At 64.4% G+C, this 15225-nt stretch overlaps 1 protein-coding gene across 1 annotated transcript; it reads left to right on the forward strand.

Moving 5' to 3' along the window:
- Positions 1 to 109: 109 nt before the first annotated feature.
- On the forward strand, positions 110 to 14977 carry LOC311204441 (helicase SRCAP-like; the record flags this gene model as incomplete). The annotated part of the gene is made up of 11 exons (XM_084280867.1): positions 110 to 116; positions 1067 to 1111; positions 1247 to 1291; positions 1453 to 1497; positions 1602 to 1693; positions 1769 to 1939; positions 4992 to 5188; positions 8569 to 8683; positions 9473 to 9634; positions 11614 to 11793; positions 14894 to 14977. Coding segments are annotated over 11 exons (1143 nt in total), but the record flags the coding sequence as incomplete, so codon positions are not given.
- Positions 14978 to 15225: the final 248 nt, after the last annotated feature.

Genomic DNA, 15225 nt, shown 5'->3' on the forward strand with positions numbered 1-15225 from the left:
GAGGGGCTGCGGGGCTCGGGGGGCTCAGGGGAGGGGGATACAGGGGGATTTGTGGGTGCTGGAGTGGGTGCTGAGCACCCAGTACCCTGACCTGTTCCTCATCCTGTAGGGCTGTGGTAGGTGGGGAGGGAGCTCGGGGGGGCTGGGGGCTTGGGGAGGCTCTGGGGGGCTTGGGGAGCTCAGGGGAGGGGGATATGGGGGGGTCTCATGGGTGCTGAGTGGGTGCTGAGCACCCACTACCCCATCCTGTGACTCATCCTGTAGGGCTGTGGTAGGTGGGGAGGGGGCTCGGGGGGGCTGGGGGCTTGGGAGGCTCTGGGGGGCTTGGGGGGCTCAGGGGAGGGGGATACAGGGGGGTTTTATGGGTGCTGGAGTGGGTGCTGAGCAGCCTGAGCACCCACTGCCCCCACCCCTCAGTGTCCCCCCCACCCATCAGTGACCCCCCCCCAATGTGGGTGCCCCCCAACCCATCAGTGACCCCCCCCCAGTCCAGCTGCCCCCCCCACCATCAGTGACCCCCCCCCAGTCTGGATACCCCCCCGCCCCACCCATCAGTGACCCCCCAGTGTGGATACCCCCCCCACCCATCAGTGACCCCCACCCCCTGGGTGCCCCCCAACCCATCAGTGACCCCTCCCCAGTCTGGATACCCCCCCCACCCATCAGTGACCCCCCCCCAATGTGGGTGCCCCCCCCACCCATCAGTGACCCCCCCCCCAATATGGGTGCCCCCCCCAGGGAAGCTGCAGACGCTGGACGCGCTGCTGCGGCGCCTGAAGGCCGGCGGGATACCCCCCCCCCCCCACACCCATCAGTGACCCCCCCCACCCATCAGTGACCCCCTCCCCAGTCTGAATACCCCCCCCACCCATCAGTGACCCCCCCCCAGTCTGAATACCCCCCCCACCCATCAGTGACCCCCCCCCAGTCTGAATACCCCCCCCCACCCATCAGTGACCCCCCCCCAGTCTGAATACCCCCCCACCCATCAGTGACCCCCCTCCCCCAGTCTGAATACCCCCCCACCCATCAGTGACCCCCCCCCCAATATGGGTGCCCCCCCCAGGGAAGCTGCAGACGCTGGACGCGCTGCTGCGGCGCCTGAAGGCCGGCGGGTACCGCGTGCTGATCTGGATACCCCCCCCCCATCAGTGACCCCCCCCACCCATCAGTGACCCCCTCCCCAGTCTGGATACACCCCCCACCCATCAGTGACCCCCCCCCAATGTGGGTGCCCCCCCCCCAGGGAAGCTGCAGACGCTGGACGCGCTGCTGCGGCGCCTGAAGGCCGGCGGGATACCCCCCCCCAACCCATCAGTGACCCCCCCACTCATCAGTGACCCCCCCCACCAGTCTGGATACCCCCCCCACCCATCAGTGACCCCTCCCCAGTCTGAATACCCCCCCCACCCATCAGTGACCCCCCCCCCAATATGGGTGCCCCCCCCCCAGGGAAGCTGCAGACGCTGGACGCGCTGCTGCGGCGCCTGAAGGCCGGCGGGATACCCCCCCCCCCCACCCATCAGTGACCCCCCCCACCCATCAGTGACCCCCCCACCCATCAGTGACCCCCTCCCCCCAATGTGGGTGCCCCCCCCCAGGGAAGCTGCAGACGCTGGACGCGCTGCTGCGGCGCCTGAAGGCCGGCGGGATACCCCCCCACCACTCCATCAGTGACCCCCCCCACCCATCAGTGACCCCCCCCCAGTCTGAATACCCCCCCCACCCATCAGTGACCCCACCCCCAATATGGGTGCCCCCCCCCCAGGGAAGCTGCAGACGCTGGACCGCTGCGCTGCGGCGCCTGAAGGCCGGCGGGCACCGCGTGCTGATCTTCACCCAGATGACGCGCATGCTGGACGTGCTGGAGCGTTTCCTCACCTACCACGGCCACCTCTACCTGCGCCTGGACGGCAGCACCCGCGTCGAGCAGCGGCAGGTGGGGGCTGGGGGCACCCAAAATTGGGGGGGGGGAGGGATAAGGGGGGGTACCCGCATCGGTTCGGATGGGTAGCGGGGGTCTTGGAACACCCCGAGGGGATCTGGAGCTCCTGGAACCTCCAGGAACATCCTGGGGGTCCCATCCTGGAGCCACATCTCAAGGGGTTTGAGGTGGTCCTGGGGTGTGGGGGTCTGGGGGCACCCAAAATTGGGGGGGGGGGAGGGGTTAAGGGGGGTACCCGGATCGGTTCAGATGGGTAGCGGGGGTCTTGGAACACCCCGAGGGGATCTGGAGCTCCTGGAACCTCCTGGAACCTCCTGGAACCTCCAGGAACCTCCAGGAACATCCTGGGGGTCCCATCCTGGAGCCACATCTCAAGGGGTTTGAGGTGGTCTTGGGGTTTGGGGGTCTGGGGGGGACATATTTGGGTCTGGGGGCACCCAGGTGTTGGGTCTCCAAGGCCCTTGGATCACCCCATGGAGACACAGAGGTCCAGGAACTTCATGGAACCTCCAGGAACATCCTGGGGGTCCCATCCTGGAGCCACATCTCAAGGGGTTCAGGGTGGTCCTGGGGTCTAGGGGACACATTTGGGTCTGGGCGTCCTAGTTGATGGGTCACCAAGGCTCTTGGACCACCCCGAGGGGACCTGGAGCTCATGGAACCTCCAGGAACATCCTGGGGGTCCCATCCTGCAGCCACATCTCAAGGGGTTTGAGGTGGTCTTGGGGTTTGGGGGTCTGGGGGCACCCAAAATTGGGGGGGGGGAGGGATGGAGGGGGCACCCGGATCGGTTCGGATAGGTGGCGGGGGTCTTGGAACACCCCGAGGGGATCTGGAGCTCATGGAACCTCCAGGAACATCCTGGGGGTCCCATCCTGCAGCCACATCTCAAGGGGTTTGAGGTGGTCCTGGGGTTTGGGGGTCTGGGGGCACCCAAAATTGGGGGGGGGGAGGGTTAAGGGGGGGTACCCGCATCGGTTCGGATGGGTAGTGGGGGTCGCGGAACACCCCGAGGGGATCTGGAGCTCCTGGAACCTCCAGGAACATCCTGGAACCTCCTGGAAACTCCAGGAACCTCCAGGAACATCCTGGGGGTCCCATCCTGGAGCCACATCTCAAGGGGTTCAGGGTGGTCCTGGGATCTAGGGGACACATTTGGGTCTGGGGGTCTTAGTTGATGGGTCACCAAGACCCTTGGACCCCCCCATGGAGACCCAGAGCTCCAGGAACATCCTGGGGGTCCCATCCTGGAGCCACATCTCAAGGGGTTTGAGGTGGTCCTGGGGTTTGGGGGTCTGGGGGCACCCAAAATTGGGGGGGGGGGAGGGATAAGGGGGGTACCTGCATCGGTTCGGATGGGTAGCGGGGGTCTTGGAACACCCCGAGGGGATCTGGAGCTCCTGGAACCTCCAGGAACATTCTGGAACCTCCAGGAACATCCAGGAACATCCTGGGGGTCCCATCCTGCAGCCACATCTCAAGGGGTTTGAGGTGGTCTTGGGGTTTGGGGGTCTGGGGGGGACATATTTGGGTCTGGGGGCACCCAGGTGTTGGGTCTCCAAGGCCCTTGGACTACCCTGAGGGGACCTGGAGCTCCAGGAACATCCTGGGGGTCCCATCCTGGAGCCACTTCTCAAGGGGTTCAGGGTGGTCCTGGGGTCTGGGGGTCTGGGGGGGACACATTTGGGTCTGGGGGTGCCAATTGGATGGGTCACCAAGACCTTTGGACCACCCCATGGAGACCCAGAGGTCCAGGAACTTCCTAGGGGTCCCATCTTGGAGCCACATCTCAAGGAGTTCGGGGTGGTCCTGGGGTCTGGGGGTCTGGGGGGGACATATTTGGGTCTGGGGGCACCCAGGTGTTGGGTCTCCAAGGCCCTTGGACCACCCCGAGGGGACCTGGATCTCCAGGAACATCCTGGAACCTCCTGGGGGTCCCATCCTGGAGCCACATCTCAAGGGCTTCGGGGTGATCCTGGGGTCTGGGGGACACATTTGGGTCTGGGGGTGCCAGCTGATGGGTCTCCAAGACCCTTGGACCACCCCGAGAGGATATGAACCTCCTGGAACCTCCTGGAACATCCTGGGGGTCCCATCCTGGAGCCACATCTCAAGGGCTTTGAGGTGGTCTTGGGGTTTGGGGGTCTGGAGGGGACACATTTAGGTCTGGGGGTCCTAGTTGATGGGTCCCCAAGACCCTTGGACCCCCCCATGGAGCTTCAGGTCTCCAGGGACCCCCTTGGACACCCCCATGGGGCTCTTGAGTCTCCAGGAACCTCTTGCCGGTCCCACCTTGGAGCCACATCTCAAGACCTTGGTGGCATCACAGGAGGGTCCTGGTGTCCAGGGGGGGTGACATTCGGGTCTGGGGGTGCCAGTTGATGGGTCCCCAAGACCCTGTGACCCACCCCATGGAGCTTCAGGTCTCCAGGGACCCCCTTGGACCCCCCCATGGAGACCCCAACCTCCAGGAACCCCCCTATGATCCCACCTCATCACCACATCCCAAGACCTCGGTGGCATCACAGGAGGGTCCTGGTGTCCAGGGGGGGTGATATTTGGGTCTGGGGGGTCCTGAGTGTCCAAAGGGACCCAGTTGATGGGTCCCCAAGACCCTTGGACCCCCCCATGGAACTTCAGGTCTCCAGGGACCCCCTTGGACACCCCCATGGAGACCCCAACCTCCAGGAACCCCCCTGTGATGCCACCTCGGAGTCATATCTCAAGGGCTTGGGGGTGACAGGGGAGGGTCCTGGCGCCCAGGGGGGGTGACATTTGGGTCTGGGGGCTCCCAAGTGTCCAAAGGGACCCAGTTGATGTGTCCCCAAGACCCTTGGGCCCCCCCATGGACACCCCAACCCCCAGGAACCCCCCTATGATCCCACCTCATCACCACATCCCAAGACCTCGGTGCCATCCCGGTGTCTCCTGGGTGCCACCCCCATGTCCCCACCCCCCCACCATGTCCCCCCACCCCACCCCCATGTCCCCCCACCCCACCCCCTGACCGTGTCCCCCCCCCTGTCCCCCCGTGTCCCCCCCCCAGGCCCTGATGGAGCGTTTCAACGCCGACAAGCGCATCTTCTGCTTCATCCTGTCCACGCGCAGCGGCGGCGTCGGCGTCAACCTGGCCGGCGCCGACACCGTCGTCTTCTACGACAGCGACTGGAACCCGACCATGGACGCCCAGGCCCAGGACCGGTGCCACCGCATCGGCCAGACCAGGGACGTCCACATCTACCGGTACGGGGGGGACAGGGGGGGGCTGCTCCTCATGGAGCATCTTCCATGGTCTTGGGGTCTCCTCATGGAGCATCTTCCATGGCTTTGGGGTCTCCTCATGGAGCATCTTCCATGGTCTTGGGATCTCCTCATGGATCATCCTCATAGAGCATCTCCCATGGCTTCGGGATCTCCTCGGGGATCATCCTCATGGAGCATCTCCAGGGGGGGCTGCTCCTCATGGAGTATCTCCCATGGCTTTGGGGTCTCCTCATGGAGCATCTTCCATGGTCTTGGGGTCTCCTCAGGGAGCATCTCCCATGGCTTTGGGGTCTCCTCATGGAGCATCTCCCATGGCTTTGGGGTCTCCTGTTGGAACATCTTCCATGGCTTTGGGATCTCCTCATAGAGCATCTTCCATGGTCTTGTGATCTTCTCCTCATGGAGCATCTCCCATGGCTTTGGGATCTCCTCATGGAGCATCTTCCATGGTCTTGGGGTCTCCTCATAGAGCATCTTCCATGGTCTTGTGATCTTCTCCTCATGGAGCATCTTCCATGGTCTTGGGGTCTCCTCAGGGAGCATCTCCCATGGCTTTGGGGTCTCCTCAGGGAGCATCTGCCATGGTCTTGGGGTCTCCTCAGGGGGCATCTTCCATGGCTTTGGGGTCTCCTGTTGGAACATCTTCCATGGCTTTGGGATCTCCTCATAGAGCATCTTCCATGGCTTTGGGATCTCCTCATGGAGCATCTGCCATGGCTTTGGGGTCTCCTCATAGAGCATCTCCCATGGTCTTGGGGTCTCCTCATAGAGCATCTTCCATGGTCTTGGGATCTCCTCATGGAGCATCTGCCATGGCTTTGGGATCTCCTCAGGGAGCATCTCCCATGGCTTTGGGATCTCCTCATAGAGCATCTTCCATGGTCTTGGGATCTCCTCATGGAGCATCTCCCATGGCTTTGGGGTCTCCTCAGGGAGCATCTCCCATGGCTTTGGGATCTCCTCATGGAGCATCTCCCATGGCTTTGGGATCTCCTCATAGAGCATCTCCCATGGCTTCGGGATCTCCTTGGGGATCATCCTCATGGAGCATCTCCAGGGGGGGCTGCTCCTCATGGAGTATCTTCCATGGCTTTGGGGTCTCCTCATGGGGCATCTCCCATGGCTTTGGGGTCTCCTCATAGAGCATCTTCCATGGCTTTGGGGTCTTCTCCTCAGGGGGCATCTCCCATGGCTTTGGGGTCTCCTCAGGGAGCATCTTCCATGGTCTTGGGGTCTTCTTGTGGAGCATCTCCCATGGCTTTGGGGTCTCCCCTAGAGCATCTTCCATGGTCTTGGGGTCTCCTCATGGATCATCTCCAGGAGGGGCTGCTCCTCATGGAGCATCTTCCATGGCTTTGGGGTCTCCTCATGGAACATCTTCCATGGCTTTGGGGTCTCCTCAGGGATCATCCTCATGGAGCATCTTCCATGGTCTTGGGGTCTTCTCCTTGTAGAGCATCTCTCATGGCTTTGGGATCTCCTCAGGGAGCATCTCCCATGGTCTTGGGATCTCCTCATGGAGCATCTTCCATGGCTTTGGGGTCTCCTTATGGGTCATCCTCATGGAGCATCTTCCATGGCCTTGGGATCTTCTCCTCATAGAGCATCTCCCATGGTCTTGGGGTCTTCTCCTTCTGGAGCATCTCCCATGGTCTTGGGGTCTTTTCTCCCTGGAGCATCTCCCATGGCTTTGGGGTCTCCTCAGGGAGCATCTCCCATGGCTCTGGGATCTCCTCATGGAGCATCTTCCATGGTCTTGGGAACCCGACCATGGACGCCCAGGCCCAGGACCGGTGCCACCGCATCGGCCAGACCAGGGACGTCCACATCTACCGGTATGGGGGGGGACAGGGGGGTCTTCTCCTCATGGAGCATCTGCCATGGTCTTGGGATCTCCTCAGGGAGCATCTGCCATGGCTTTGGGGTCTCCTCAGGGAGCATCTCCCATGGCTTTGGGGTCTCCTCAGGGAGCATCTCCCATGGCTCTGGGATCTCCTCATGGAGCATCTCCCATGGCTTTGGGGTCTCCTCATGGAGCATCTCCCATGGCTTTGGGGTCTCCTCATGGGGCATCTCCCATGGCTTTGGGGTCTCCTCATGGGGCATCTCCCATGGCTTTGGGGTCTCCTCAGGGAGCATCTCCCATGGCTTTGGGGTCTCCTCAGGGAGCATCTTCCATGGCCTTGGGATCTCCTCATGGAGCATCTTCCATGGGTTTGGGGTCTCCTCAGGGAGCATCTTCCATGGCTTTGGGGTCTCCTCAGGGAGCATCCTTAGGGAGCATCTCCCATGGCTTTGGGGTCTCCTCATGGAGCATCTCCCATGGTCTTGGGGTCTCCTCATAGAGCATCTCCCATGGCTTTGGGGTCTCCTCAGCATCTTCCATGGTCTTGGGGTCTCCTCATAGAGCATCTTCCATGGTCTTGGGGTCTCCTCAGGGAGCATCTCCCATGGGTTTGGGGTCTCCTCAGGGAGCATCTCCCATGGGTTTGGGGTCTCCTCATGGAGCATCTTCCATGGCCTTGGGATCTTCTCCTTGTGGAGCATCTTCCATGGTCTTGGGGTCTCCTCATGGAGCATCTCCCATGGTCTCCTCATGGAGCATCTCCCATGGCTTTGGGGTCTCCTCATGGAGCATCTCCCATGGTCTTGGGGTCTTCTCCTTGGGGAGCATCTCCCATGGCTTTGGGGTCTCCTCAGGGAGCATCTTCCATGGCCTTGGGATCTCCTCTAGAGCATCTTCCATGGTCTTGGGGTCTCCTCATAGATCATCCTCGTGGAGCATCTCCCATGGCTTTGGGGTCTCCTCATGGAGCATCCTCAGGGAGCATCTTCTATGGCCTTGGGATCTCCTCATGGAGCATCTTCCATGGCCTTGGGGTCTTCTCCTCGGGGAGCATCTCCCATGGCTTTGGGGTCTCCTCAGGGAGCATCTCCCATGGCTTTGGGGTCTCCTCAGGGGGCATCTCCGGGGGGGCTGCTCCTCAGGGACCATCTCACATGGCTTGGGATCTCCTCATGGAGCATCCTCATGGAGCATCTTCCATGGCCTTGGGATCTCCTGGATCATCTCCAGGGGTTCTTCCATGACCTTGGGATCTCCTGGATCATCTCCAGATGGTCTTGGGATCTCCTGGATCATCTCCAGGGGTTCTTTCATGGCCTTGGGATCTCCTGGATCATCTCCAGATGGTCTTGGGATCTCCTGGATCATCTCCAGATGGTCCATGGCCTTGGGATCTTCTTCTCATGGATCATCTCCCATGATCTTGGGATCTCCTGGATCATCTCCAGATGGCCTTGGGATCTCCTGGCTCATCTCCAGGGGGTCCCTGCTCACCTCTCCCCCCCACCCCCAGGCTGATCAGCGAGCGGACGGTGGAGGAGAACATCCTGAAGAAGGCCAACCAGAAGAGGATGCTGGGGGACATGGCCATCGAGGGGGGCAACTTCACCACCGCCTACTTCAAGCAGGTGAGGGGGGGGTCCCAGGGGGTCCCACCTGGGGGGTCACCAGCACCCTGGGACCCCCCCCTGGAGACCCCGATCTCCAGGAACCCCCCTGTGATCCCACCTCGGAGCCACATCTCAAGGGGTTCAGTGTGGTCCTGGGGTCTGGGGGGGACACATTTGGGTCTGGGGGTGCCAGTTGATGGGTCCCCAAGACCCTGTGACCCCCCCCCATGGAGCTTTAGGGCTCCAGGGACCCCCTTGGACCCCCCCATGGAGACCCCAACCTCCAGGAACCCCCCTGTGATGCCACCTCGGCGCCACATCCCAAGACCTTGGTGGCATCAAGGAGGGTTCTGGTGTCCAGGGGGGGTGACATTTGGGTCTGGGGGTGCCAGTTGGTGGCTCCCCAAGACCCTTGGACCCCCCTATGGAGCTCCAGGTCTCCAGGGACCCCCTTAGACCCCCCCATAGAGACCCCAATCTCCAGGAACCTCCTGGTGGTGCCACCTCGGCGCCACATCCCAAGGGCTTGGGGGTGACAGGGGAGGGTCCTGGTGTCCAGGGGGGGTGACATTTGGGTCTGGGGGGGTCCCAAGTGTCCAAAGGGACCCAGTTGATGTGTCCCCAAGACGGTTGGACCCCCCCCATGGAGACCCCAACCTCCAGGAACCCCCCTGTGATCCCACCTCGGCGCCACATCCCAAGCCCTCAGTGGCACCAGAGGGGACCTGGGTGGCCTTGGGGGCCCCTGGGTGGCTTCAGGGTGGTCCCTGAGGTGTGTCCCCCCCCTTGTCACTGTCCCCCCCCCAGCAAACGATCCGGGAGCTGTTTGACATGGTCCCTGAGGAATCGGGGCGCCGGGACCCCGACAGGGACAGGGACAAGGACAAGGACAGGGACAGGGATGGGGACGTCCCCCCCGACGAGGACGAGGACCCGGCGGCCACCCGGCGCACACACATCCTGGAGCAGGTGGGGTCACCCCTGTCACCTCCCCCCCTGTGTCACATCCCCCCCTGTGTCACCTCCCCCGTGTCACCTCCCCCCTGTGTCACCTCCCCCCTGTGTCACCTCCCCCCTGTGTCACCTCCCCCCCTGTGTCACATCCCCCCCTGTATCACCTCCCCCCCTGGTGTCACCTCCCCCCTGTGTCACCTCCCCCCCTGGTGTCACCTCCCCCCTGAGTCACCTCCCCCTGTGTCACCTCCCCCCTGTGTCACATCCCCCCCTGTGTCACCTCCCCCCTGTGTCACCTCCCCCCCTGTGTCACCTCCCCTCCTGTGTCACCTCCCTCATGTGTCACCTCCCCCCTGTGTCACCTCCCCCCTGTGTCACATCCCCCCCCGGTGTCACCTCCCCCCCTGTGTCACCTCCCCCCCTGTGTCACCTCCCCGCCGTGTCACCTCCCCCCCCTGTGTCACATCCCCCCCTGTGTCACCTCCCCCCCTGTGTCACCTCCCCCCCTGAGTCACCCCCCAGTGTCCCCCATGTCCCTGATGTCCCCAAGACCCCTGGTGCCCCCCAATGTCCCCAGATGTCCCCTGACCCCCCCTGCCCTGGTGTCCCCAGTGTCCCCCATGCCCCTGGTGCCCCCAGATGTCCCCTGACCCCCCCTGCCCTGGTGTCCCCAGTGTCCCCAGTGCCCCCCAGTGTCCCCAGATGTCCCCTGACCCCCCCTTGCCCTGATGTCCCCAGTGTCCCAGATGTTCCTGGTGTCCCCAGTGCCCCCCACTGTCCCCAGATGTCCCCTGACCCCCCCTGCCCTGGTGTCCCCAGATATCCCTGATGTCCCCAGTGTCCCCCAGTGTCCCTGGTGTCCCCCATGTCCCCCATGCCCTTGGTGCCCCCCAATGTCCCCTGACCCCCCCTGCCCTGGTGTCCCCAGTGTCCCAGATGTCCCCAGTGTCCCCAGTGCCCCCCAATGTCCCCAGATGTCCCCTGACCCCCCCTGCCCTGGTGTCCCCAGTGTCCCCAGTGCCCCCCATGCCCCTGATGTCCCCCAGTGTCCCCCAGTGTCCCTGATGTCCCTCATGTCCCCCATGTCACTGGTGTCCCCAGTGTCCCAGATGTCCCCAGTGTCCCCAGTGCCCCCCAATGTCCCCTGACCCCCCCTTGCCCTGGTGTCCCCAGTGTCCCCGATGTCCCCAGTGTCCCTGGTGCCCCCCAGATGTCCCCTGACCCCCCCTACCCTGGTGTCCTCAGTGTCCTCTGGTGTCCCCCATGCCCCTGATGTCCCCCAGTGTCCCCAGTGTCCCCCAGTGTCCCCGATGTCCCCAGTGCCCCCCAATGTCCCCAGATGTCCCCAGTGTCCCTGGTGTCCCCCAATGTCCCCTGACCCCCCTGCCCTGGTGTCCCCAGTGTCCCAGATGTCCCCAGTGTCCCCAGTGCCCCCCAATGTCCCCAGATGTCCCCTGACCCCTCTGCCCTGGTGTCCCCAGTGTCCCCAGTGCCTCCCATGCCCCTGGTGCCCCCCAATGTCCCCTGACCCCCCTTGCCCTGGTGTCCCCAGTGCCCCCCATGCCCCTGGTGCCCCCCAGATGTCCCCTGACCCCCCCTTGCCCTGGTGTCCCCAGTGTCCCCAGTGCCCCCCAATGTCCCCAGATGTCCCCTGACCCCCCCTGCCCTGGTGTCCCCAGTGCCTCCCATGCCCCTGGTGCCCCCAGATGTCCCCTGACCCCCCCTGCCCCGATGTCCCCAGTGTCCCCAGTGCCCCCCAATGTCCCCACATGTCCCCTGAACCCCCTTCCCTGGTGTCCCCAGATGTCCCCAGTGTCCCCAGTGCCCCCCAATGTCCCCTGACTCCCCCCTACCCTGGTGTCCCCAGTGTCCCCAGTGCCCCCCAATGTCCCCAGATGTCCCCTGACCCCCCCTTGCCCTGGTGTCCCCAGTGTCCCCAGTGCCCCCCAATGTCCCCAGATGTCCCCTGACTCCCCCTACCCTGGTGTCCCCAGGCTCTCTGCGGGGCCGAGGACCCCGAGGACATCCGGGCGGCGTCGCAGGCGCGCGCGGAGCACGTGGCCGCCATGGCGGAGTTCAGCGAGAGCCTCAGCCCCGAGGACGAGCGCGGCGGCCCCGAGCCCGAGGAGGAGCTCTCCAAGGCTGAGCAGGAGATTGCTGCCCTGGTCGAGCAGGTGGGGGGGTCTGGGGGGCATTTTGGGGGGGCTTCGGGGGTCTTGGGGGTCCACAGGGGGCTGGGGGGGTGTTTTGGGGTGGGTTTGGGGGGTCCCAGGGGGGATTTGGGGGGCCAGGAGGGTCTGGAAGGGAGTTGGTGGGTCTGGGAGGTTCACGAGGACTTGGGGTGGGGGATTTGGGGGTGTCTTGGGGGGTCTTTCGGGGGTCTGGGGGGGATTTTGGGGGGGCTTCGGGGGTCTTGGGGGTCCAGAGGGGTCCGGGGGGGTGTTTTGGGGTGGGTTCGGGGGGTCACAGGGGGGATTTGGGGGGGCCGGAGGGTCTGGAAGGGAGTTGGTGGGTCTGGGAGGTTCATGAGGACTTGGAGTGGGGGATTTTTGGGGGTGTCTTGGGGGGTCTTTGGGGGGGTTCTGGGGGTCTTGGGGGTCCACAGGGGGCTGGGGGGGTGTTTTGGGGTGGGTTCAGGGGGTCTTTGTGGGGATTTGGGGGGCCAGGAGGGTCTGGAAGGGAGTTGGTGGGTCCAGGAGGTTCATGAGGACTTGGGGTGGGGGATTTGGGGGGGTCTTGGGGGGTCTTTGGGGGGGTTCTGGGGGTCTTGGGGGTCCACAGGGGGCTGGGGGGGTGTTTTGGGGTGAGTTCGGGGGGTCCCGGGGGGGATTTGGGGGGCCAGGAGGGTCTGGAAGGGAGTTGGTGGGTCTGGGAGGTTCATGAGGACTTGGGGTGGGGGATTTGGGGGGTCTTTGGGGGGGTCCCTGGGGGGTCTTGGGGGTCCACAGGGGTCTGGGGGGGTGTTTTGGGGTGGGTTCGGGGGGTCCCAGGGGGGATTTGGGGGTCCAGGAGGGTCTGGAAGGGAGTTGGTGGGTCTGGGAGGTTCATGAGGACTTGGGGTGGGGGATTTGGGGGGGTCTTGGGGGGTCTTTGGGGGGGTTCTGGGGGTCTTGGGGGTCCACAGGGGGCTGGGGGGGTGTTTTGGGGTGGGTTTGGGGGGTCCCGGGGGGATTTGGGGGGCCAGGAGGTTCTGGAAGGGAGTTGGTGGGTCTGGGAGGTTCATGAGGACTTGGAGTAGGGGGATTTGGGGGGGTCTTGGGGGGTCTTTGGGGGGGTTCTGGGGGGTCTTGGGGGTCCACAGGGGGCTGGGGGGGTGTTTTGGGGTGGGTTTGGGGGGTCCCGGGGGGGATTTGGGGGTCCAGGAGGGTCTGGAAGGGAGTTGGTGGGTCTGGGAGGTTCATGAGGACTTGGGGTGGGGGATTTGGGGGGGTCTTGGGGGGTCTGGGGGGGATTTTGGGGGGGGTCCTGGTGGTCTTGGGCGTCCAGAGGAGGCTGGGGGGTGTTTTGGGGTGGGTTTGGGGGGTCCCTGGGGGGATTTGGGGGTCCAGGAGGGTCTGGAAGGGAGTTGGTGGGTCTGGGAGGTTCATGAGGACTTGGAGTGGGGGATTTGGGGGGGTCTTGGGGGTCCTGGGGGGGTCTTGGGGGGTCCAGGGGGGGGTCTTGGGGGTCCCCTGGGTATTTGGGGGGGGGTCACCCACTCTTGGGGGGTCTTTGGTGGTGGATTTGGGGGGTCCAGGAGGTTGAGGAGCCCTTGGGTTGGGTGGGAGCTGGAGGGATTTGGGGGTCCAGGGGGGGTCCTAGGGGGGGTCTTGGGGTTCCAGGGGGGGTCTTGGGGATCCAGGTAGGGGTCTAGGGGGGGTTTTGGGGGTCCCCTGGGTATTTGGGGGGGGGGTCACCCACTCTTGGGGGGTCTTTGGTGGTGGATTTGGGGGTCCAGGAGGTTGAGGAGAATGTGGGTTGGGTGGGGGCTGGAGGGATTTGGGGGTCCAGGGGGGTCCTAGGGGGGGTTTTGGGGTTCCAGGAGGGGGTCTTGGGGGGTCCTGGGGGGTTTTGGGGGTCCCCTGGGGTGTTTGGGGGGGGGTCACCCACTCTTGGGGGGTCTTTGGTGGTGGATTTGGGGGGTCCAGGAGGTTGAGGAGCCCTTGGGCTGGGTGGGGGCTGGAGGGATTTGGGGGTTCAGGGGGGGTCCAGGGGGGGGTTTGGGGTTCCAGGAGGGTCTTGGGGTTCCAGGGGGGGTCCAGGGGGGGTCTTGGGGGTCCCCTGGGTATTTGGGGGGGGTCACCCACTCTTGGGGGGTCTTTAGTGGTGGATTTGGGGGGTCCAGGAGGTTGAGGATCCCTTGGGTTGGGTGGGAGCTGGAGGGATTTGGGGTTCGGGGGGGGTCCTAAGGGGGTTTTGGGTTCCAGGGGGGGGTCTTGGGGGGTCCTGGGGGGTTTTGGGGGTCCCCTGGGTGTTTGGGGGGGGGTCACCCACTCTTGGGGGGTCTTTGGTGGTGGATTTGGGGGTCCAGGAGGTTGAGGAGCCCTTGGGTTGGGTGGGAGCTGGAGGGATTTGGGGGTCCCAGGTGGGGAATTGGGGGTCCTGGGGGGGTCTTGGGGTTCCAGGGGGGGTCTTGGGGGTCCCCTGGGTATTTGGGGGGGGGTCACCCACTCTTGGGGGGTCTTTGGTGGTGGATCTGGGGGGTCCAGGTGGTTGAGGAGCCCTTGGGTTGGGTGGGAACTGGAGGGATTTGGGGGTGTGTGGGGGGGTCTTGGGGGTCCAGGGGGGTCTTGGGGTTCCAGGAGGGTCTTGGGGTTCCACAGGGGGGGGTCCTGGGGGTTTTGGGGGTCCCCAGGGTATTTGGGGGGGTCACCCACTTTTGGGGGTCTTTGGTGGTGGATGTGGGGGGTCCAGGAGGTTGAGGAGCCTTGGGCTGGGTGGGAGCTGGAGGGATTTGGGGGTCCCAGGTGGGGAATTGGGGGTCCTGGGGGGGTCTTGGGGTTCCAGGGGGGGGTCTTGGGGGGTCCTGGGGGGTTTTGGGGTCCCCTGGGTATTTGGGGGGGGGGGTCACCCACTCTTGGGGGGTCTTTGGTGGTGGATTTGGGGGGTCCAGGAGGTTGACGATCCCTTGGGTTGGGTGGGAACTGGAGGGATTTGGGGGTAGGGGGGGGGGTCTTGGGGGTCCAGGGGGGTCTTGGGGGTTCGGGGGGGGTCTTGGGGTCCAGAGGGGTTTTGGGGGGGTCCTGGGGGGTCTTGGGGGTGTTTTTGGGGTCACCCATGGGTGCTGTGGGGCAGCTGACGCCCATCGAGCGCTACGCCATGAACTTCCTGGAGGCCTCGCTGGAGGACGTCAGCAGGGAGGAGCTGAAGCTGGCAGAGGTGGGGGGCTTGGGGAGGGGTCCTGGGGGGGATTTGGGGGGTCCTGGGGGGGTCTCGGGGGTCCCCTGGGTGTTTTTTGGGGGGGTCACCCACTTTTGGGGGGGTTCGGTGGTGGATTTGGGGGTCTAAGAGGTTGAGGAGAGACCTTGGGATGGGTGAGGGATGGAGGGATGGGGGGGATCTTGGGGGTCTGGAGGGGGTTTTGGGGGGTCCTGGGGGGGGATTTGGGGGGTCCTGGGGGGGTCTCT

This window comes from Gallinula chloropus (assembly GCF_964237585.1).
Source record: "Gallinula chloropus genome assembly, contig: HAP1_SCAFFOLD_712, whole genome shotgun sequence".
Taxonomy (NCBI): domain Eukaryota; kingdom Metazoa; phylum Chordata; class Aves; order Gruiformes; family Rallidae; genus Gallinula; species Gallinula chloropus.